The 23710-nt window shown below is 42.3% G+C and overlaps 1 protein-coding gene across 17 annotated transcripts in view; it reads right to left on the bottom strand.

Moving 5' to 3' along the window:
- Positions 1–23710, bottom strand: part of MSI2 (musashi RNA binding protein 2) — a 388181-nt gene that overhangs the window by 17123 nt on the left and 347348 nt on the right. For 10 of the 17 annotated variants that reach the window (XM_039508152.1, XM_039508154.1, XM_039508155.1 and 7 more), the window contains 2 exons: positions 21452–21571; positions 3479–3655 (listed from right to left, as the gene is read on the bottom strand). The exons of 1 other annotated variant lie outside the window; for it this stretch is intronic. In XM_039508152.1, coding sequence (XP_039364086.1) covers positions 3479–3655; positions 21452–21571 — 297 coding nt within the window. Of the gene's footprint in view, positions 1–3478; positions 3656–21451; positions 21572–22790; positions 22815–23710 lie in introns of all 17 variants that reach the window. 6 more of the 17 variants (XM_039508150.1, XM_039508160.1, XM_039508163.1 and 3 more) reach the window with 4 other exon arrangements.

Below are 23710 nucleotides of genomic sequence, written 5' to 3'. Positions count from 1 at the left end.
TTATTAGTTGTATTTGTTGACTTTTTCCATCGCAGTGCAATTATAAGGAAGGGGCTGGATGTCACCGACATATGACTGGGTACTAAAAAGAATCTGTAGGTCTGTATTGTACCAGGAAGCCCTGGAATAAGCCAGTTCAATTTTGCGGTCGTGAACTTTTATGAGGTAAAAGTAAAACAATATTTTTGAAACAAACAAACAACCGGAAAAGCTTGAACACAAAGTGATTGATGACTATTTGGGGGCTGCTTTTAAATTGAGATTGTAGGGGTTGATGACTGAGAAGGGGATGGGAAGAACCTATTGGTAAGAGAAAACGTAATCTCTAGTTGTATTGAAGAGTGGAACTAACTTTCTGTCTAAGGCAGCCTGCTAAGCACTGCACAGCTCTCAAATGAGTCTCCAGTGGGAAACAACAAAGCACTAAACATCTGTTTCAAATTTCACTCTTGGAAACAGCAATATTACACAATCGCATCCAGTCTGGGCATAAGCTAGTACTCAGAACAGATCTGGGTCTGTCAACCCCAAGTTACACAAAGGACACACCAGAATCACATTAAAAGAAACAGCTACAAAAATTATGGGACTTGCAAGCATCCAACTCCCAAGTTGTAATATTAGTTTGTAAGACCCCAGGGTCTTAGGTCTTGTTGGCATGCAGAGTTGCACTGGTTTAGCTACAGGTGTGATTTTAAGCTGATGTGAACAAAATGGTTCACACCCCTGTGTGGACGTGCTCATTTCAGTTTAAATCAGCAGAGGTTATCAACCTTCTTCTTTCTGAGCCCCCCCCCCCCCCAATGCTATAAAAACTCCAGGCCCCACTTGTTCCACAACAGCTGGTTTTCTGCATATAAAAGCCAGGCCAGCGTTCGGGGTAGCAAGCAGGGCAATTGCCTGGGCCCCCACAAATCTAAGTTGCTCAGGCTTCGGCTTTCTGCTCTGGGCCCCAGTGAGTCTAATGCCAGCCCTGCTTGGGAACCTCCTGAAACCTGCTTGTGGCCCCCCAGGGGGCCCTGGACCCCTGGCTGAGAACTGCTAGAATATATGCTTCACTTCCTGTACTCAGTTACTGGGGAGTCTTGCCAGGCACTGTTAAACAACGGCCACTTCTCACCAGAGGTGGCCACACCTCCTGCGATTCATCTCTGTGCACTGTACAACTGCACAGTTTATTGTACAATTCATGGAGCTAAATCTCCAAAGCTCCCTAGGATGCATTTGGTGCTACAGAAATACAAGTTCATCCTCATTACACTCCCTCCGGATGTATCCTCAGTGATTTCCACATTCCTACATGAATATCTATAGAAACTAGGCTTTTTACTGAAATAATAGGATAGGAAAATTTTAAAAACTCCAATAATGTCAGGACAGTTTTTCTTACTAATAGGATTTTACCAATAAATCATCCTTGTTCCCCTTTAAAGAAGCTTTTTAAACCAACTCTTAATGTGCATGTAACATACTTTTCAAAGTGTGGTTCTCCCAACACCTGATTTACATGAAGGAGCCGATAGCTGGAGCTCACATAATAATCCTAGCAGTTCAAGACATACTAAGAAGGTGGAGACTCATAATGCTACAAAATATTCTGCTGGGAGCAATGACAGGGAGAAAGTAGAGGCTAGCTTATCTGGTGCTTTGTCCTATGAACTGCCATGTTAACACAGAGCCTGCTCACAAATTAATCCAGTGTTGGACAAGAAAGGTCACCACTGAAAGATAAACTCTTTTTCGATAAAGTGTTGAGAAATTTCTAAGTCATGACTCATTATGACATTTGCCTTAGCATATGGTGTATTGCTCTAAGGGGGAGTCAGAATGCCTCTCTGGGAGGGAAGGGAAAGGGCATTAGTTAAAACATGACCAAGTCGGGCAAATAAATGCCACCCAACTCAACTCAGCTCATCCAAATTCAATACATACAAAGAAGTGGGAGGGGGGGAAATGGAGGTTACTTACCTGTAACTGGAGGTTCTTTGTGATGTGTGGGCCCTACCTGAATTTCACATGTGGGGACATGTTCTCGCGCCTGAGTGGGGAATTCTTTTTAAAAGCATAGTCCATTAGCCCACTCACGAGACCAAGACCTCTCCAGTTTCCCATTCTTACCGCAATCCAAACAATCCACAGCAAAGGGGAAAGAGGGCAAGTAGTGGGATACATATAGGGATCACCCATCTCAAAGAACCTTCAATTATAGGTTAGAAACCTCCATGTCTTCCTCAAGTGATGGCCCCTGTGTGTATCCCACACATGGGATATTAGCAAGCAGTAATCAAACAGGAGGTGAGTGCGAGGACATAGACGTGGTAACTGACTCTAGTACAGCTGTCCGCACAGCTGGATCCGCAGTGGATGTCTGGACCAGAGCGTAATGTCTCATGAAGGATGGCAGAGAGCTCCAAGAAGCCACCCTACACATCTCTAGTAGGGATATGTCTCTCAGAGATGCAGCTGAAGCAGCTTGCCCTGTGGTGGAATGTGCCCTCACCCCCTAGGGGGTGAATGCGAGCTAGCTGGTAACAAAAGGTAATACAGCCAGAGAGACACTTAGGAAGTCTCTTTGGAGAGGCATTGGCCCACACCACCCTTGATTCCTCCTCGGTTCGGAGCATGAGGAGCGCTATGGCACACGGCTGGACAAGTGGACACTGCTTGTAAAAAAAATATTCCAGTCAGGCGCATGGTGTGTATTCATACCCACGGAGGGACCATCACATGAAGAAGAACTAAAAGATTTAGCCATAAGATTATTGTCCTACATGGAAAACGTGCATGATACATGAATTAAGATCAATCCATTTAAGGCTTTTGGGTACTGTGGAAATAAATTACACCTGATGAGAAAATACACTCTTAAGCACCATTAAAGTGCATAGTATTTCAAAGGAAACAAACAAGGTGAGATATTTACACAGGTATAAAACAGGCATTATATAGATATAGCTATTTCTCTGGACATATGAGCTACATTTAATGTTAGGTAAAAATATATTTTCCTCACGCAGTTGAGAAACTCGCTTAACTAAAAAGTAGAGTTAAAAATTTATGAAAAGCAATACAAGTCACCCAAACCGAGTTAAACCCTCACATTTCAACTCTCAAGGATAAATTAACTAAGGGCCTGATCTAAAGCCCACTGAAGTCACCGAAAAGACTATATATCTATCCAGGGATTTATATGGTCCTCACCAATGGAGTATGAGAACCTGTTTACCAGCACTCCATAGTATCAGGCTACCATTGACTCCAATGGGTTTTGGATCAGGTCCTCAAAGAGCAGGGATCCCTGACCCTGACCTTAAGGGTTAAAGCAAAGTCAATCAAAAGTTGTGGAATCAAATAAAGGGCTAAAGAGAAGTTCCATAGCCAACTGTGAACTGACATGCAGGCCTGGTTTTGTGCACCATTAACCAGGTGATGTATATAATCTTTTGTTTCCCCCAAATGAATGAAACGCTATACAAACCTGGGCTCTTAAACTGATCCGGGCTGGGAAGGTGGTGGAGGGGGGAGTTACTCGCTGAAGCAGCGTGCTCACTACGAAGCATCTGAGCCACTCGAGGCCCCATGGAACCATAGTCCGCGTACGATAACGGGGCCCGTTGGTCACCGGGCGAAGAATAGAAACCATAATCGGGGATCCCTGGAGATACAGTGACTCTATCATTGTGGATACTGGATTCTTTCTTATATTAGTCTTTTCAATGTTAAATACTGTGCTTTTGCTTTTTTTTTTTTTTTTTTTACAATTACAAATATGAGAAATTGAAAAGTAAAATCTGAAGAAGAATTGTGCAAAATGTGATTAGAGGAAATCAAGGCTACTTATTCTAGTCAGTGTAAGCAGAGGCAAGAAAACCTCTAGTTTTAGAGAAACCACCAGATGAATTACTGGACTTCCTCTTCCACAATATATTAGAATGAAATAAAGTGTCCCGGTTATTACAGTAAGAAATACATTGCATATAGAGAGGAATAGTTGAAAGCAGAAGTGACCCAACTGGAGCTACCTTCGGTATAATTTATCCATGTAAGCTTCCACTCCCTCCCATTAGAAATATATGTGTATATGACTCTGTATACTGTGCGTGCACGTGTGTATGAACACACACTCCCAAAAGCATGCATCCATCTATCCTGAACAATGCACTTGTATCTACACACTTTATCTAATGACGTACAATCAGAACAAGACTATGCTCTCAGTTACACCAGCGTAAATCCAGAATAACTGTTAATGTCGGTGGAGTTGACCCTGGCACAGCTGAGAGCAGAATCTGGCCCATAAACATTCAGCGCCAGTCTCATTTTAATAGATGTGCTGCTATTCAGAAAGCTTATACGGTTATCTAGAGTACCACACAAGGAGCGGAAAGTGACTTAAGTTTAAAGAAAAGAAATAACGAAATATTCCTGTGTAAACATCTCCTGTATAAATTTTACAAATCAGGCTACACGTTCCTTCCTTCAAGCAGAGCAGATTTGAGACTTTTTAAAAATAATAGCAATAAAAAAATTAACAAGAGGAAATGATTGTTTACTCTTTGCATTATGAGGCCCAAGCTGCCACTAGAAGAAAATGTTCCGAACACCTGCAAACCTGCTGCCCTTCCACAATTATAATTGGTTTCAAACTAAAAACACAAGCAGGCCTGAGTTTGTGACTACAGTAACTCAGAAGAAGAGAATGTGGGGGTTGGGGTGGGGAGGAATAACAGGAAAAGAAAGAAATTACATTAAATTTAACATCTTCTGTCTTGTCAGCTGCCGAGCAAAAGAGGCCCCTCGGTATCACGGTATGCCCACACTGCAGTCCAGAGATGTGATAGCTGCATCAAAGCCAGCTTGAGTGTCAAAAGCTATGAAGCCAGGGCAGCATGGGCGGCTGCAGGGGCTATCTCTGCCTGCCCAGAACCCTGGGTACGTACGAGATCATATTAGATCAAGCTAGATGAAAACTTGCTTGGGTACATCTACAAGCGTTGCAGAAATGCTTCCTGACTGTAGTACAGACATGCCCTTGGTCTGCCGTGGTGGCTAATTAAAGGCTGGCTCCAGTAGTAAAGCAAAGCAAGAGTATGTGGAAACAGCTTTCGCGCTGAGAATGAAAAGGTGTGGGCAGCTGGGATAAGAATTAAGCAGAGTGAGCTGCCTAGGAAATTACTTCCTTCCTCCCGCATCTCTCTTTTTATAAAATAGTTCTTCCTCGGCTGAAATTTCCTTCTGATTTCATGCCAAGCATTTTCCAATGGTTCTCTCTCACCCAACACCCGTCATTTCCAATCAACTTCCTTTCTTCCAAGCTCCTCTCCACTCTTGCTTTATCCTATTAACCCTGGAGGTTGCTTTCTGCATGTCCATGCTCCCTGACAACGTGTTGATCTAGCTCTAATTTCTGGATGACTCGCTCCCCTCTCCTATCATAAACAGCCACGCACAATTTGGCAGACATTTCCACCATCAGTGTTTATGATAATAACTACACGTGCTTGAAAGCAGCAGGAAATTTTCAATATAACTATCATTAAGACAAAACGCTTTAAATCAAAGCCATTACCCGCTACTGAGACTTAAAGCTCACAAGATTAGGCCGCTTTTTATCTTTATGAAAAATTCATAAAACATGCTGCAAAAACATCTTCCTGCTCGAAGGAGTAAATGATATAACAACATTTAACGCTACCGATACAGATGAAAGTGGATACCAGAGCGGCACAGGGTTATACACATCAGGGAGATGGCATTCGACAAGGAGCTCTGAGACACGCGGAGAGGGGCATAAATGAAATGGAGGGGGAAAGCTCCCAGCACGACACTCAAACATCACATTCCCGGAGACAAGTGGCCACCATTTGAAGATGTTGCTGGTTGACTGTCAGTTTTTTAGCATAACATATTGAACGAGTTTATGTTTTGAGGGCAAGGCCGAATCTACAAAACTGGGTTCTAGAGGGAGACTTTCCCGAAGTTTCGGGGGCATTTGAATTGGGGGGTTCCATGAGCATTTTCATCTGAGGTTTTCATTGAGCTCCCGCTCTGGGTCTCTTAGGTGCTTGTACAGATAGCTAGGATAGAGGGATATACGTACACGGCCTGTGTTTTCAAATGTGACTAATGATTTTGGATGCCTCCATTTTTAATTGCCCCCTAGACAGACCATAAAAGACCCTGATTTTCAGAAAGTGCTGAGCGCTTGCCTCTGAAAATCATGCTCCTTCAAGGTCTCTCAGGCTGGGCACCCAAAACCATTAGTCACTTCAGACAGCGTGTGCACGTGCCTACACACTCACATATACATACGTAAGTTAATATCCCCAATAGTGCCAAGCATTATAGTGCTACAGAGGTCGGAAGAGAGAGACGACTCCTCTTTCACAAGGGGTAGCTTCCATTCATTAATATTTATATAGTGCTTTCAAGGTGCAAAGAGCTAGGTAGCGTTTGAGAGTCAAGTGCTGTAGCTGGATTGTAAAAGGAGTTGGGTAATGTTACAGATTGTTTGTAGTTACAGAAGCTAAAATAATAGGCAAGCAGATCTCATGTGTCAAGATATGAGATGAACACAAGCAGCCATCGGCATTCAGAGATCTTTTTGCCTTCCTCTAACACATCAGGTATCGCAATATGCAGAAGCAGAATTTGCTGAAGCAGAGTAGGTCAGCCATTCAAATCTGGTATGCTGTCTGTGTCAGTGGCCAATATGCGAATGTTTCAGAGGAAGGTGATAAGAAAACGTCATACACCTGGCTGATTGGGCAATACTGGTTAAGTTGGGGTGGGGCAGAGACCTCCTTCCTGACCCCTCTGGTAATCAAATGGTGTTCTGAAGCATCAGATTTGATTATCACTCAGCATGCATGACTGCAGAAGTTATTGCTGATCATAACATTATCCAGACCCTTTAAAAATGCAGCTACAATATTTGATTATAATACTGCTTCTCATTCTGCATCTTCAGAGCCCTGTACCAACATTAACTGATTAGTCCCCACCACCTTGGTGTATTGTTATCCCCATTTTACAGGTGAGTAAAGAGAGGCTAATGACCTGATTTACAGAGGTGCTGTGCACCTGAACTCCCATTTGCACTCATGGGAGAGAGCCTGGTTTTCAGAGGAGCTAGATACCCAAAGTGTCTAGCCAAGGGCACGCAGGCAAGTCAGAGGCAGAGCCTGAAACAGTCTGCAGACTCTCCTGGCTCTTAGTCCCATATTCAGAGCCATTAGAATATGCTGCTTCTCTGACTTGCTGCAGTAGTAAACATCGCAGTGCTACCAAGTCCAGCCTCCTCCAAATCCATTTGCTACATATCAACAGTCTTATATAGCTATGCTGCTAGATACAGTATGCTCTTTTGTGATCAGGCACCAGCAGCTCTAAATCCTTCTGTGTGTATCTTCACCCACAGAATATCGCTTTCTGCCAACGACCGACCGCTGCCAGATACTTTGGTCCCTGCCTGGGGCACGTTTCCTAAGGACTGAAATGTTTTGGTCAAACTGAAGTCTCTGGGCTTAATATACAGGTATCTGGGTGAAAATGAATAGTCTGTGATATATAGGAGGTTAGACTAGATGATCTAATAGTCACTTCTGGGCTTAAACTCTATGAAATTTCAAATTCAGATCAACAATCAAACCAGAGAATCTCCTGAAGATAACAAGATTGCTACATACAGGTATGCTGGAGGGTCATGACATTATACCCAGGAGCTCACAGATAACCAGTCAGAAGATGCTTAAGACAAATATAACATAAGACAGCAAAGCAAACAGTCCGACAAATATAACAATAGATTCTGTTCAATAACTCTAGGGTGGAGATTTACAAGTTGCAGCAAATCTATTCAGCCTCTTCTCAGTATGCTTAAAAAGCAGACATCCTTCTGCGGGACCCCCCCACACCAGACAGGTCCCCCAGTTCATAATTGAAAGCCAGTGATATTTTTCTATCAGCAAGTTCAGTCCTGTCCCTCAAAAACCATGCTTTGTTGTGTCTGCCTCATACGTCACCACCGCCATGGGTTCTACAATCAGAGCTGTGCTAGTCAGGCCTGAGATAAAGTGACACCCAGCTCTTTCTCCTCTGCAGCTCTACTGGCCCTACAATAAAACCTTGGGTTTGTCAGTAAAATAAGCAGCTGTGCATCCAGAAGGCATTGAAGGAGCTGATCTCTGCAGTAACAAGGTACCATTTGTATGGTATTTTCTATCTGCAGTCACAGGTCAGGGGTTGTCCTCTCCCTGCAGTCCCTTTGGCAGTAGCTTTGCACATCAGCATATTGCAGGGATAACAGCAAAATGGCGGCATGTGGTGTAACGGTTACTAGGCATAGCAGTTAGAGCTAGAACTGATAAAGCGTCAGAGGAATGGTATGCTCTGAAACCCTATGCACACTACAGGCACAGTTATAAGCATTAACACTGCTCAAATCCACACCTAATAATGATCCAAACCATATTCAAAAACCAGATAGAAACTAACCGGGGCCTAGCTACATGACAATTACAACTACAGGCAGGGACCCAGTTACAACGTGACCTCTCCTCCCACCCCCCACCCCCCTGACTCTTTTCCACACATTTCTTTTGGTGGAGCAGAGATGGAACTTCGCCCGTTCCCTATGCTGGGCTAAACTGAAGTGCAGTGAAGTGCAAGCCAACTGAAGTGCAGATGCACTGCATAGTCAAGCCTATGCTATGTTATCTGAGAGTCAGGCACATAACCCGTCTGACGTCACAGTGAAATGGCTGTAAGAGGGGGTAAATCCATGGTTGCAACAAGAAGAGGTGGTATAAAAGTCTCTCTGTATGCGGTAACTGTACTAGCAGCAACTACTGATGACCACCACTGTTGTTAGCCTGTTTCAAGCCTTAGCTTGGATATGGGCCTGTTAGAATGATGCTGGAGTATTAAAAATACTTGACGTGCACTGAGCTGCAAAAAGACACAAAATACAATCTATTCAAGCCTGTCTCTTCTGAGTCCATAATTACGTGCCACGAGAAATAAATACGTTTCTCGGCTTAACTGTAATTTTTTTGCGAGCGATCAATATTTATTGCCTAATCACATTTTCCATATTGCAAGTTAATGGTGTCACTCTCACATGGGGCCAGAGTACTACACAGAGGCCATGCAAAGCTTCACTTGTAGAAACTGCAATCAGGGAGCCAGCTCTTGTCGCAGCCTTTACAAAAGGATTTCCACTCGAGCGGCTCATCTTTAATCATTATAAAAGCACAGAAGTTTAATCCATTTTTGATGTAAGCACTAATAGCTTTGTGTCCTTGAAGTTCAAAGTGGTCTTCGTGCATGTCGCTAATTAGCCGAGCAAGCAGCCATTCAGCTCCCTCTCATGTTTCTAATTAGATCCTTAACAACAAACAAATGTCAACCTTACAAAGGCTGTGCTACATTCTCCTCCATTAGTTAAACAGTTTGGGAGGGATGCAGATGCCATTTTTCCCACTGGCACATCTTGCACCCTAGTCCGACACCTCATCTAATCTCCAGGCTGGACGACGTCACTCGGTTAGGCTACCGTCGAGCGACGAGGCCAGTGACGTCTGTGGCTTGGATGCACGTACCGGTTAGCGGGGCTGAGGCTACAAACCTGGCTAGGCAGACATTTTGCATTATAAGGGAAAGGGAGACAGCCCAGAATGCTCGCTGCTCTGCTGTGACACTTCAAAGGGGCAGGATGGAGGACAGAGCGGCAGCTTGGGTGAGTTCCAACAAAATAAACACAAGGATTGAGAATACTTAGGCCTTGTTTACACTTCTTTTTTGGTGTGTTTGGTGGGGGGGAATCTCCCACTGATAGGAGTGACAGGGCTCAGGTGGCTGCTGGCCCAGTGTCATCTATATCTGTTCTGAGCGGAGGAGGATGACCAAGTGATAAAGATGCCAGTGTCCGTACACTACTGCTAGCAGTGCTGAGAGCTGCTCAAAAGAGCCTATCCTACCTACAACCACCACAGTTTAGTAGTTGGTTGATCAGACTGTATGATGCACATTTGATTTGTGGAAACACCCTCCCTCCACCCAAAGTTGCCACACCGTCCCCTCCACTCTTCTGAAGTGATGCCACATCTGAGCAGAGAGGGACTCTGGGAAACAGCAGCCCAGAACACATTTTGTCTTTACTGTGGCACTTCCAAGGAGCAGCACAAGTAACGGAAGGGATGGGGCCCGTGCTCCATCAGTTTGATAGCTGACTCAAAGCCTCCAAAGCGACTAGAAAGTCACAGCTTAAACCCAGGGCTTCACTTGTCAAAGATTCGGCACACATGTGCACGTGGGAGTTCAATCGGGCACACGGCTTGCAGCATCATCAGCAGATCAATTCATTACTGTCCATATACTGCACCAAAACAGCTCCATAGCACACACTCTCATGTCTTCTCAGTTAAACCAAGGCAGCCAAATAATAATAATAATAATAATTTATACACATTATATATGCAAATAAATTCTGACTTTTCAGTTACTTTACAAACAGGTGCCCGTCTAATAGTGCGGGAATTTAAAGTTAATTTAAATTTAGATACTTTATGCTAAATGCTCAGGACTGTTTGCTTTCACTTCTACTGCACTCTCCTCCCTCTCCCACCTGCTTTGGATAACTGTCATGCCTTTACATTTCAAAAGAAATTTACTTAGATTTTAGTTCATTTAGGTTGTAAACTCTTTGGGGCAGAGATCAGCTCTGTGTACCTGGGACATGACACCTAATATTGACATGACTGTAATACATGATGAGGTTTTCCTCTCCTTCTAACATGGTACTGCAATGAAGCGTTTATCACGAGATAGAGTAAATGGCTCTTTTCTGATTTCAGCCCTTTGGCTTCAGAGCTGGTGTTTTCAAATGTGCCTAAGGGAGTTAGGCACTCAACTCCCTTTGAACGTAACTTCCTTTGAGACCCTTTGCAAATCTCAGACCAGATTCCTTTCTTGGTGCCCCCAAATCAACTCTCAACGCTCCCCCATCCTTTATGCTCTTTTGAAGTGGCTGATTTAGACTCCAATCCTGCAAATGCTTTCGGAAGGTGGCTGTGGATCGCCCCACTGACTCAACCCAATAGGGCTACCTGTGGATGTCAAGGGACAAATGCAAATGTTTGCAGAACCAGGACCTCAGGTTGAATCCTGTGAAGTGCTAAGAACCCTGAGTTCCCAACAATTTCAATGGGTGTTGAGTGTGCTCAGCACATTGCAGGATCTGACCCATCTCATATTTTCAGGGGAAAGTCCTAAAAGACTCGGCACATGCCTGTCCATGTCTTAGCCTTTACTGACATCCTACCAAGAGGCAAATGGGGGAAAAAAATTACCTGCGATCTTGCTCCCACATGAAATTCTTTACTAATAATTTTGCTATTTAAAGTGAGGAAAGAGCAAACCTCTCTGGCATGATCGCCTCTTATTGGCCGATAAGAAATCTGTCACTACTTATACCATGGGCAACCACATTTGCATTAATTGTTTATCACAGCCTGGACAGACCTTTTATTAATATTAATGAGTAACTGGAAACAAAGGGCCCCTTTATTTTTAGCCTACTCTAATTGCGTAGTAATTACTCATCTACAAAACAAATGAGCCGAACTCCATTGCCATGGCAACAGAAACTTCGGCCTCCCACTGTAACACATTAACCGGCTATCATTTCTGTTAATTTTAAATTGAAGCCTTTTGTACAATAACAGGCAGTGGAAGAGCCAAATTAAAACAAAACTGGGACTTCATTTTACTGCATATTTTAATTCACAGTAGTAATTCACATTTTGCTCCTAAAGCATCTCCTTCATACACGCACATACCTATGGATCACTATATGGAAACATCCCGGACTGTACAGAAAAGGGAAAGGAATTTTTTAAAAAACCCAGCCTCCTTCTTCTACCAGGAGTTTACACAAGACATAGGTATTAAACTGATTAGAATTAACTAGCCAAACAGGTATATGATATTAAGCAATGATGGCTGACGCAACTGCACTGACAGGTAAGCAAAAGAAAGTCATTCCCAGAGAGAAGCTACAAGAGACCAGTCCAAACAATTAAGTGAGAGGTTCTGAAACTCCTTCATAGTGCAGACCACATTTTAACAGAGAAATCGTCTCTTGGAAACCCTCCCATTCTAGTCCCGCCTGCATTTGTTTAGTTGGAAAAGTAACATGGTGTTAGGAAAGTACTCTAGGCTTCCCCCTTTAATGCTATTCTGCAACTGGAAGTAAGGAGAAAGCAGCACCATGCGATCAAACAGCTCTGTGCTAAATTGAGTAGGAATCAGATGTTGCCCTTATATGCTGCACGTTTTCCAGGCGAGTTGCCCACATAGTATTTTGCCCTTGGTACCATAGGTTGTAATTTCAGTTTTCTATGAGCAAAAGAGACAGTGAGAGGACTTAGATGGGGGTAGGCGTGGGGCGTTATGTACTCTGAACAATGATGCCTAAAGAAGAACGAGCACACTGATGTTATTCTAGGACACCAGGAGGAGTTTTTCTAGCCTTATAATGCTTAGAAGTTTCTGAACTGTTCCACATGAACGCTGCCATTGACATTAGAGAAAATGAATCTCCGACTGACGGGCCTTATCCAGCACCCATTGAAGGCACTGGGTATCTCTCTAGCATAAGGGCAAAACACTAGCGGTGACCACATAGGCTCCATCATTAGGTCCCCTTTAAGGCGATGGTTGTTTGCCATGACACTTGAGACACAGCCCTTAGGGGAGAGTCACTGGAGACCTAGAGAGGTTTCTAAAGAAAAACTGAAACCAGCTGAGTGAAGTCAGGGCATAACAATAATCCTTTGCACTCATGTGGCACATTCCCACAAGGTGCTTTGGCTACGCCAATTGTATCTCATCCACCCTCATAGGTAATATTCCGCCCATCATACAGAGGGGGAAGACCGAGGCACAGAACGCTGAAGTGACTTGCGCATAGTCACACATGGATTCAGAGGAATACAGCCATTGGTTCTGGTCCTTTGCTGCAATTACCAGACAACACTCCTCAAATGAACTTGCTGTCTGACTTTTTTCCTCAATAGTGTAGGTCCGTATATCTAAAGTTCAATTCTACTTTCCCTAACCAATTATCCCTTTGCGTTAATGCCAAGGCAGATGAACACAGAAGTTTGCTGTAGTGAAAAGACCTCTGTATCCTTTTTTACTTGCCTGTATCTCAAACAGAAAGTGGGGGGAGAAAAAGATTGTCTCTGTATTCACTGTATTTAACTTTCTACTGCATTTTGGGGTCAAATTATTTGAAAATACTAGTGTAAAAGCTTGTAAAATGTGTGTGGTTTGCACCTTTAGCAGCTACTCCACATAGACGGTATCCAGCTCAATTTATACTGCCCTGTTAGGTCGTGATTTGGCAAGATTTTTAAGCATGTGCTTAACTTTAAACATGTGAGTAGTTCCATTGAAATCAACTGGACTATTCATATGCTTAAATTGAGGCACGTGCTTAAACACGTTCCTGAACTGGGGCCTGACTGCTGAAGGTCTTCATTTCAAACCGTGCTGATAACTCATGAAAGGGTTTGTTACATTATGTAAAATAAAGCTGCATTCCAACAACCAGGAGCTTTGTCCCTTAAAAAAAAAAAAATCAAATGACATTATCTGGCTGTTCCAGCCCATTGCTAGAATAGAGTAAAATCTACTTGTCAAGCGTAAAATTTTCAGTGCTCTGAAACGGAAATGTTTTCCTGAATGCGTGATTAGCCTGTTTGGATCACAATACAGTTCAAGCTTATGTGGAGCCACCACTTGGCGTGTGTCAAGAGAGGCACCCTGGCAGCCAGAATGATCTCTGTGGACAAGTGTTTTCCCATTGAAAATAATTCCACTGATTGAAAAGACCATTAAAAGTTAGCTACTACATTCATTAAAGATTAACTCATGCTGTACTTAAGTCTGTACTTCAGAGCTGGTCACTAATTGCACTGGAGATGATTTATCAAGTGCCCACGATTTTCTATTACAAAGTTATTGATTAAAGCTGATGTATTTTAACCACAATAGACTTCAAGCAGGAGCCCAGTAAAATGACTAGAGCCAAGGTCAGTGCCTGGCAGCAGCAGCAGATTATTTTAAATTTACTGAAATTTTTATATGGCTGCATAAGAGGTTCAGTCCCTCAAGGATAAATAAAATGTTTCCAACAATAAAATAAGATAAACAGGTATTTTGTGGGGTTTGAGCACTGGAAGGCACTTCCAGGCGTATGTTTTCTATAATGGCTTTGAAATTATCTTGAATCAACGTATGACTTTAGACCCGTAATAGAAATGATTCTGCTTTAATTCCCTTTTTAAAACAAAACAAAACAACCCCGCGTCCTTCAGGGAAGTAATTGCAGAGCACATAAAATAGCGAGGAGAAGAGAGTTGTCACTAACAAGGCCAAAAAAACACCTCTCAAGGAAATGCATAATGACCTCATCTCTACAGACGTGTTGCATACGCCAAGAAGAAAATGGAGTATTTACCCTTCAGACATGTGCTTATTCAGTGCAGAGTTTGGTTTCTTTTACTCCTATTCCTATAACAGGAGACATTTTCCTTTTGTTTGTATTCAACTGTTTAATCCACATGATAGAATAGATCATTTAACCTACTGGGAATGGAGGATTCTTACAGCAAGTACACACATTATGTAGGTACAAAATGGTGTGGGTTCTTCAATTTCATGCCTTCTTCTCAGACCAACATTTTCAGATGCAGCCTTAATATTATAAAGATGAGCCAAGGATAAAAATCTTAAGCAGCTGCTAATTTTTAGATGCATCAACTCTGCAGAGTTCCAGTTGCCAGCTTCTGTCAAGTAATTACTGGATCTTCCAGTGGAGTGAGACATTTCAGCCTGCTTCTTTTTCCCAGGTGGTCTGCTTGTTAGGTTCTGGTTTTTCAGATTGCATGGCTTGGATTAAATTTTATGTACTTTTATATAGTAAAATAAAAAAAGGAGTGCAGTTCCATTTGAGCTGTCACTTCAATTGAAAATACCCTAAATCGGCAGTATGAATTCCAAGTTGGTTCATCATTAGATTGTTCAGCTGTTGGTCCTTATGACATTTCAGCGTGTTGATCTAGATTTCCCTCATTCCACACACACAGACCAACTGTTGTCCCACTATTTTATTACTATAATTTGCTAACACAATCAGTGTTTAACGACAAGACTAAATATTTTTAGTGCCCCTTATTTAAGTGTAAGACATGGATTTCTACACCCTCTGCAATTTGCCGCTCAGCTAACTTTTAGATACATTCCTCATTTCATCACGTCTTTCACATTAAACAGTGGGTCCCCGTATCTCTGCAACAGATTGAAATCTAAGGGGTAAATTATTTCCCGCTCTCCCTTTGATGCATAAATGTTGCAACTCTTCACTAGCAATAAGAGAAATTTTGTGCACCATGCATCCAGCGGACAGTCTAGATGTCTATAGGATTGTGATTGTGTCAATTACAACCAAGAAGTTCTTTGGCTAATTTACTTTTTGCTCTATCAGAGGTAAGGAGCAGATACAAATTCTTAATTGCATCTTGAAAGCACATTCAAGATACTTTTGCTGAGATAAGTGTCCTGGAGAATACATTGAACATACTCAGCAGACTATGAATGTGCTCAAAACTAACATTTAGGCCACAGGAAGAGCTCCTGACTCTATTGGAGGGAGGTGGGGGGAGTATGAGCACTGTAGGGGAACTTTTCTACTCCCAGCAGGATATTTTCTGACAAACAACAAACTAAAATGGAAAAAAAAGTGTAATTCAGGACTTGAATTACCAGCTGTTAAATCTAGTCACTGCTGCTTCATTTTGAAAACAATTTAAAAAGTTAAGTGCATAAAACTGGGTGCAAAAAGCAAAGACATTTGTTGGCTCAATGGCAAAGATGATGAACTTGTCTTTTACTCCTAATGCTGGTATTTATGAAATGTTAAATCTTAATTTAAAAATGTTCCCTTAAGCCCAGTGACATGGCAATGAATACAAACCATGACTAGCACAGAGTCTGTTGCATAACAAGATTTGAGGTTTATGACCTAAAAACAATTCCCTTGTGTCTCAGGAGAGTCTGGTAGGAAGCTGTTTTACATACATTATATTATTTAGCTATCCTATGGGGTGGTTTGCATTTTGTACAAACGGTTTAAGACCTCCAAAGAATGATTATATGGGCTAATGCAGACAGTTGAGGGATTAATGAGGAAATCATGATTACAAATGATTTAAAACAAAATCTTAATTTTCTAATACAAACTAAAATAACAGAACATCCTGTATTTATAGTCAAAGATCTAATTCCCAGGATTTTTAATTTGAAAAATAAGGTAAATTTACTATCAACATAAGAGTATGTGTGAGTTCTTGTGGTAGGAAAGGATGTAGCTTAGCTACAGCCATGTTCAATTTATAAATTCAGATAATGGGGTTTAACAAATACAGTACTATGGATCCAAGCCTTTCGGAGTACACTGGTTTCTTGATAGCCCTACTCTTCCAATCAAAGCAATGCTATGCTTTTGACTGACACACTATTTCAAGTTGATGATACCTATAATATCAACTCAACAATGCATGTTCTACAACTACATCTACTGCTACCAGTACGACTACTACAGTGCATGCATTTAATTCAGTCCCACAGATACATACACTCTAAGAACAGGCAAGGGGAGATGTGAAATGTTTTACGGTACGACAGGTGTTTTGTTTTTTTTAAGTAAGGGAAATTAATAAAAACATAAAAAGAAAAAGTGTACAAAAAAAAGGAGACATTTCTCAAGAGTTGATATGAGTTGTTTCTTGAACCGTTTCATCTGAACAAGCAAAAAACATGCAACCAGCTGCTACTAACAAGAAGCTGGACACTGAGAGAGGATTAAGAGGTGTGGACAAACCTTCCCGCTGAGCGCGCTCAGAAGCGTGTTTGAGAGGAGGTGTGCACGTCCGAGTGTAAGAGAGGCCGGAAAGAATGCCTCAGAGACACCCTCTCTCACAGCAGCCCCAACCAAGCAAGAGAGAAAACAACAAAAACATAACTGCTCACACTCACCATCAAGGTCAGTAGCTCACGTTACTAGATTTGTTACAGCTGGCAAGTATAAAGTACAGTAAGGGGTTGTTGGGGGCTCAGGGATCAAAGGCAGCATTTGCAGTTGGAGACTGGCAAGGTGTTAGGGTTGGGGGGAGGGAAGGAAAGAGGTATATACCCTTAACTCCAGACCACAAGAGAGTCCTGAGCCTTCGCTGTTTCATACCTCTTGTCATCATTGATACTGGGCAGAGTGGGTGTAAAATGTTGCCCTTCTGATTTGCTAATGTTTTTGCCCCCACTTTCAACGACTGCACAAGGTGTCAAGCAGTGAAGAATCAGGCCCGTCGTATTATTATTTTATTCTCCACTCATCAGGGAGGAATAATTAATGCTAACAAGCTGGGGAGCACACTAAGACTATCGGGGGAGGGACCCAACAACTTTCTGCCAAATTTTATTTTGTTTTCCATTTTTTTCTTCCAAATTAATTCCTACCCTCCCAAGTGTAAGATAAAAATGTTCCCCCCCCCTTTTCCGTTTTTTAAACAGCACTTACAAGACAAAAATGATTATGTTCAAAATATGCCAGGTGAAATTAAAAGAAACGTGACACTGATAGTGAAATTGTCTAGGAGGAGTTTGCAGCATTCAGACTTTCAAGCTTGCTAATTTTACATGGCCCAGGTCCCAATTCATTAAAAAAAAATACAAGGAGGGATGAGTTTATCAAAGCCAACTAGAGGATTTAGCCACACAGCTCCCACGGAAGTGAATGGAAACTGTATGGATAAATCTAAGTCAGTTTAGAAAAATTTCACCCATTGCTTCTACATGGGGTTGTTGGTTAGGTGCATGATTTATAAAGGGAAGCACCAAAGCATAAACCTCCCAGTCTGGGAGAAGAGTTTAGCAAGTGAGAATTTATGAATGACACTGAACACAAGGACAGGGAAATGTCCCTTTCTACTGATCACAGGAGTTACTGTTGCAATTGGTACCTGACCTTATTCCATCTAATAATAGTAATTGGTGGTTGTATTCCCACAAGCAGAAATATAACAAAACAAAAAAATAAAGAAGGACAGAAGGAAACAGAAGCCCACAATGTGCAATATCACAAAAATGATTACTGACCAAAATAGGTTCATGACATTAACACAGCCGACATGCAAGTTAACTGCACCCCAGGCTGAAATAATCTAGGCATATTCTTTTGATGATTATTAAGCAAACATGCAAATTTTCCACAGTACACATAAGAACAGCATCTTAGGTTACACAGCGGTCATCAATGCCCGGACAACAGGGTGATGGGGCTTTAGAAATGCACTAGACAAAGTCTTGCCTGGAAGTGTGCATGCATTTTGGGTGCTGAACAGGTCTTAGTTTGCTTACGCTCCATATTTTTGAAAGAACTCAACTCCCTAAATAAAGTGGCCAGGCTTTTACTGGGAATGCTGGGAGCTGCTGAACAGCAAACACTTCTGAAAATCCTGCCACTCTGTTTAGGTGTTTGAATGGGAGCTGTTGGTGCGGAGAGCTTCGCAAAAATCTGGCACTAGAAACGTTCCAAGATTCATGTCCAAAAAGGCAGCTATATAAAAAATGCATTGAAATGAACACGAAAGTTCTCGGAGTGCACTTAAGCTCTGACCCCGCAAACATTTATGCATTTGCATAGCTTTACTACTGTAAAGAGCCCCCTTGAAATCAATGAAACTACTCGTGGGAGTAAAGTTAAGCACATGCTTAAGTGTTTGCAGGATCAGGGCCTGAATATTCAAATGAATTGGCACAAGTGGAAAGTGGAGCTCTGGTTTATCCACAGAGAAGGTATAGCAGGGGCAGCACAAACAGAACCGCCCCAGTAAGGTGCTGCGGAATAGCGTGGGGGGGGGGGGGGATTGTTGCCCATTCGTTCTCTGGTCACTTTACTCAGACTGACAACAAAAGGAAGCCAATGAGTGCCAGTTGTGCTGCCTTCTGCATTTTTAATCATAAAAGCATATGAGGGGATTGTGCACAAATGCAAAAACATTTTTCTTGTAATGAATCGGGCCCATACACTGTAAGATGAGATTTATCATACTCCATTGCTCCTGAATACAATTCACTACCATTGCTGTATGAAAGTGACAAGCCCAAGATGCCCTGTTCAACAATTCTCTTTAGATGGAAATGACTGCAAATAAAACACCATCGTTCCATAGAACACATTTCACTACAAATGTAAACAGCCTCTAGTTTAAGAAGTTTGACGATCTCTTTCTTCCTCCTTGAGATTACGGGTGAGGTTGGTGAGTTTTGTTGGTTTGTTTTGGGGCACGTATACAATTTTGAGACTTGAAAGGCATTTCCAAACTCCATACTGCTCTTTAAACTTGCCAGGAAGGGTGGTGTTAATTTAGGGTTAGATTTAGTTTCGTATTGCACGTTCAAATAAAAATAATAATAATAAAAAAAAACACACTAAAAAACCCCAAATGATTTCAGGCACAGAATTGATTGATGCTCAGCTCAATTTTAAAGGGGAACCAAAAACACTCTGATTAAAAAAATAATAATAATGGAAGCAACGTTAATCTAGCCAAACCCTCTGCGCCTTGCTAAGGGGCAACTCACCAGGTCTGTTAGTACTTAAAACCTGAAGGGCAAAACACGAGGAAGAGACAGTGACAATTAAGTCAATTTTCCTCAATTAATATGTGAAATCAATTTTTCTTCTCTTTAAAGACAGGGGGGAGGGAGAAAGAAAGAGAAGGAAAAATATTCCCACAGCTGTCTGGCAAGTCACCCCTTAGGCTTTCTCCACATGCCACAAAATAAAACTGGTACAGATGATCCTTTGTAGCCCCGCAAGCAGTGCCAGTTTGCATGGAACGGAGTTCTCCTGACATCTTACTTTGGACTCCACAGAATTAGGGTCTCGCTCAATGCATATTTGGGTGCTAGTGCTCAATAGCCTTTTTTTTTTTTTTTTTTTTTTAAGCGCCTAACTAGCCAGCGTAGAAGTTCCATACAGGTCACTGAAAACCTCTACTCTAGGATCAAATCATGAGTAAGCTGGAAACATTCTTTGCTGTGTGTCTTATGTGTACGATGCTGAGCAAAACCGCACTGAAGCGGTTGGGGAGTTGAATGTCAGGTAGCAAGAACGTTTTCTCCCTAGATGTCCCTTCGTCATTAGCAAGAACAAATGGTAAGATGAATGCACAGGATGATACATAAATGTTAAGTGTACATGTGAGAGCTGGTAAATCTACTGAGAAGGCATCACTATACCCTTTGTTCTTGCTCAGCGTTTACTGTTTTGAGTCACCACTGTACAATCAAGACACAGGATAGTATGCAGACACAGAACAGGGTGTGCTGGTAAGTTAACAGCCCACTCATGACTGTACTGAACATTTAATTACTTGAGCAAAGCGCTAATTCACATGTTTCCCTACATTGAAATTCTAGGGTAATAACTGTAATTGGTAACAATTTATTTATTTCCCTTAAGGGGGGAAAAATAAGCATTTGGAGGGACAGAGAGAAAAGCTTTAACATTTCTCGTGAAGCTTAGGCCGCAGTTTGCAGTAGGTAACAAGAGCAGTAGTCTGAGAAACAAAAACGAAGCTTTAAATGGCAGGCAAATTAAAAACGATACTTTGGGAACCAACAATACAATTCATGTGCTTTCAGCAGGGCCATTTTGATTTGGCTCCAGGTAACGTTTATTGATTGCCTGTACTTCAGGCAGCATTTACAGCTGTACCACCCCAATTAGAATTCAAAGGAAAGCAGATCTTGAGTGCACATATGAACATTTTAGGATCTCTTCTAATATACTGTAGCAGATGTGATGCTTTTGTCTCCAGATTAACAGGAAGCTCTGCTCTAGTAAACCACCATCCTGGTAACCAGCTAGTTCCAGGGGAAAGAATACTATTTTGTTGGGAGGTGAGGCCAAGAAAGTTATTTTTAAAAATAAATCCATAGGACGACTTTCCATGATGTCTTACTGGTGGCAATCATTCAAGCCACAAATCTAGGTGGTGTGGTTTGATCTCGCAGCCACTGGAGCGTTAACTGCAGAGAGCAAATGCTGCATTGTTAACCCAGTGCAAACGTCACATGAGAAATGAAAACTTTTTTTTTGTGTCCTTTATGATCTTCAATTTAAAATAAATAAATGAACAATACCAACGCACCTCCCTCCCCAGGTTTGACAGTTCTTATGTAAACCTCCTGTAAGGTGCTCCAGGCCTCGTGGCCTCTACTTGTAGTGTGAGTTTTTTTTCAGGTCCCCAGGATAAGTGTGAGGAAAATCAGAGTAATGATGGACAGCTGCAGCCACATAGAATACCGACAGAGCGTTTACCTTCCCCTGCATTCTGAGGGTATGCCATGTAGCCGCCTCTTCCACCGGCCCCCCTACCTGATCCTCTTGCTGCTGCCACCGCTGCTGCTGCTACTGGTCCGTAGGCTGCTGCCGGAAAACCTAGCCACGGAAAGAAGGAGAAGGGTAAAGGGAAAAATCCAATGAACAGCAGGTGTAACCAAACAAAAAAAGGGGGGTGGGGGGATGGGCAAAATACTGTACTACTTTTGGGGGCAACTATGGTCCTATTTTCAAAAGGGGTTGGTGATTTCGGGATCTGATTTGAGGAACCTTAAAAGAGCCTGATTTACTGACAGAGCTGAGCCTCTGAAAATCAGGTCCCTTTATGGTGTGCCTACTTGGGCATGCAAAATGGAAGCACCTGTGGCCTTCTTTTGAAAATCCTGCCCTAAATCCTCTGCAATGAATTTCAATGGCTGCATGCTCTGATGATGCCTTTTTATCCTGTGCATAGGTCTTCTGAGCCACTGCGAGTTTTAAAGGCAAGATACTGGAGTGAATTAATTCACAGAGACAGCTTGTAGGATGTGGTTTATATCTTCTTGCTTTCAAACTGTTAGGGCTCAGATCAGTTTGCAAAACAATAAGGATACGTTGATTTTATTCTTTGCTTATTTGCAAGAGGAAAGCAATATGCTGATTTATAGACAAGAGAGTAATCAAAATTACAGGAGGGTCCTTGTTTCAAGATCACAGGTTTGCTGGGATAAAGGAAAATTTTTTCACTCGGATGCATTAAAAAAAAAAGCTTTCTAAAGCAAAACAGCAGCATATCAAGGAATTTCAGGTACCATGTCCTGATGCAGGGGGACTGTGAAACTGCAGAAAAATGAGCTGCCACTAGCAACATTTTGGTTCCTAATTTAATTAATTTTAAAAAATCTGCCAGAGACACTGGATTTTTTTTTTAAAGTAAGCAAAGACAGGGAAAAAGGTGATCAACAAAAACACCAGATGCCCTTGCTGCAAAAGACAGCAAGAGGCTCTGAAAGATTCCTGGTCTTTGCAGAAGTCCAGCTGCTCAAATTAGTTTTGATGACCCAAGACAGGGCAAACTTGTCGGGGAACACAGCTTCTGTGCCACACTGAACAGACCACAGAAAAACAACTGAGACTTGAAAGAAGCAGAAGAGAGCAGAACAAACTAGAGAGAGAGAGACAGAGAGAGAAAGAGTTCCAGATAAATCAGCAAACTACAAGCCCACTAACTCTAGTGCTATCATCCCAGCTACATGTAACCAGGGAAAAAACTGAACAAAGAACAGCTAGGCTAGAGTGACTCTAAGCTACTTTAAAACATCAATTAAAAAAGACATACTTGCATTTAAATACGGTAATAGGGCTGTTAGGGGGGAAAAAAAAAGTCTATGTAAATATATGTACAGCTACCTCAGGCTCCTGTCTGCGCCTGTTCCCAACATACAGAACATGTGCACAAACACAGCAAATCAAGTTATTATTCAACACTGACACGAGCCTGTTTGCTCTTATGATGCTGCTGAAATGTTACAAACACAGAAGAGTGAGACACCCAGCAGGATTTATTTGGGGTGATAGGATCAAAAGCCTAAGTCTCCTCCACTCCTCTAACCCAGACTGAGGCCTGGTCTACAGTTAAAATGTAGATTGACATAGCTATGTAAAATTCACGCCCCCCGAGTGAACCCTGCATAGATGCAGCTAAGTCAACCGAAGAATGCTTCTGTCAACCTAGCTACTGCTGCTCAGGCAGGTGGACTAACTCTAGATGGGAAACCCCTATACGGTGCCACTGTTTTGCTGCGGTAGTGCCGGTAGTGAAAATGGGCCCCCAGGTACAGGCAGAAGCCTCAGTATCCTGCCAGTCTGTACTTTCCTCTCAGCCAGAGCTCACTGTTACAAAATGGAATTCACTCTCCCGGGGGGAAAACTGCTGGCAGGTCAGAGGCAAGGCTCTGGAACCATATTCTCTTCCCTTAGAAACAAGCCCAAACCCAAACCCTGATCCAGACTTGGACCAATCAGTCAATCAGCAAAATTCCCTAGTGCCCGATGGAACACACAGGGCCAGCTTCAAACAGCTGGGGGAGAAGGTGTCCCCATTCGCTCAAAGAAATCCCCTTCTCTGTTCTCTGTCTCAGATGATGCACAGCCAACCCACCTGCCCAGAAAGCAGCATCCTTCACGTGCCCAAATCCCATTCAGGACAGGTCCATAGAGAATGTTAAAAGTTACAGGCAAGCTGTCAACTGCAGGCTT

Source organism: Mauremys reevesii, linkage group 20 (assembly GCF_016161935.1).
Source record: "Mauremys reevesii isolate NIE-2019 linkage group 20, ASM1616193v1, whole genome shotgun sequence".
Lineage (NCBI taxonomy): Eukaryota > Metazoa > Chordata > Testudines > Geoemydidae > Mauremys > Mauremys reevesii.
This window is presented reverse-complemented; position numbering and strand designations above follow the sequence as displayed.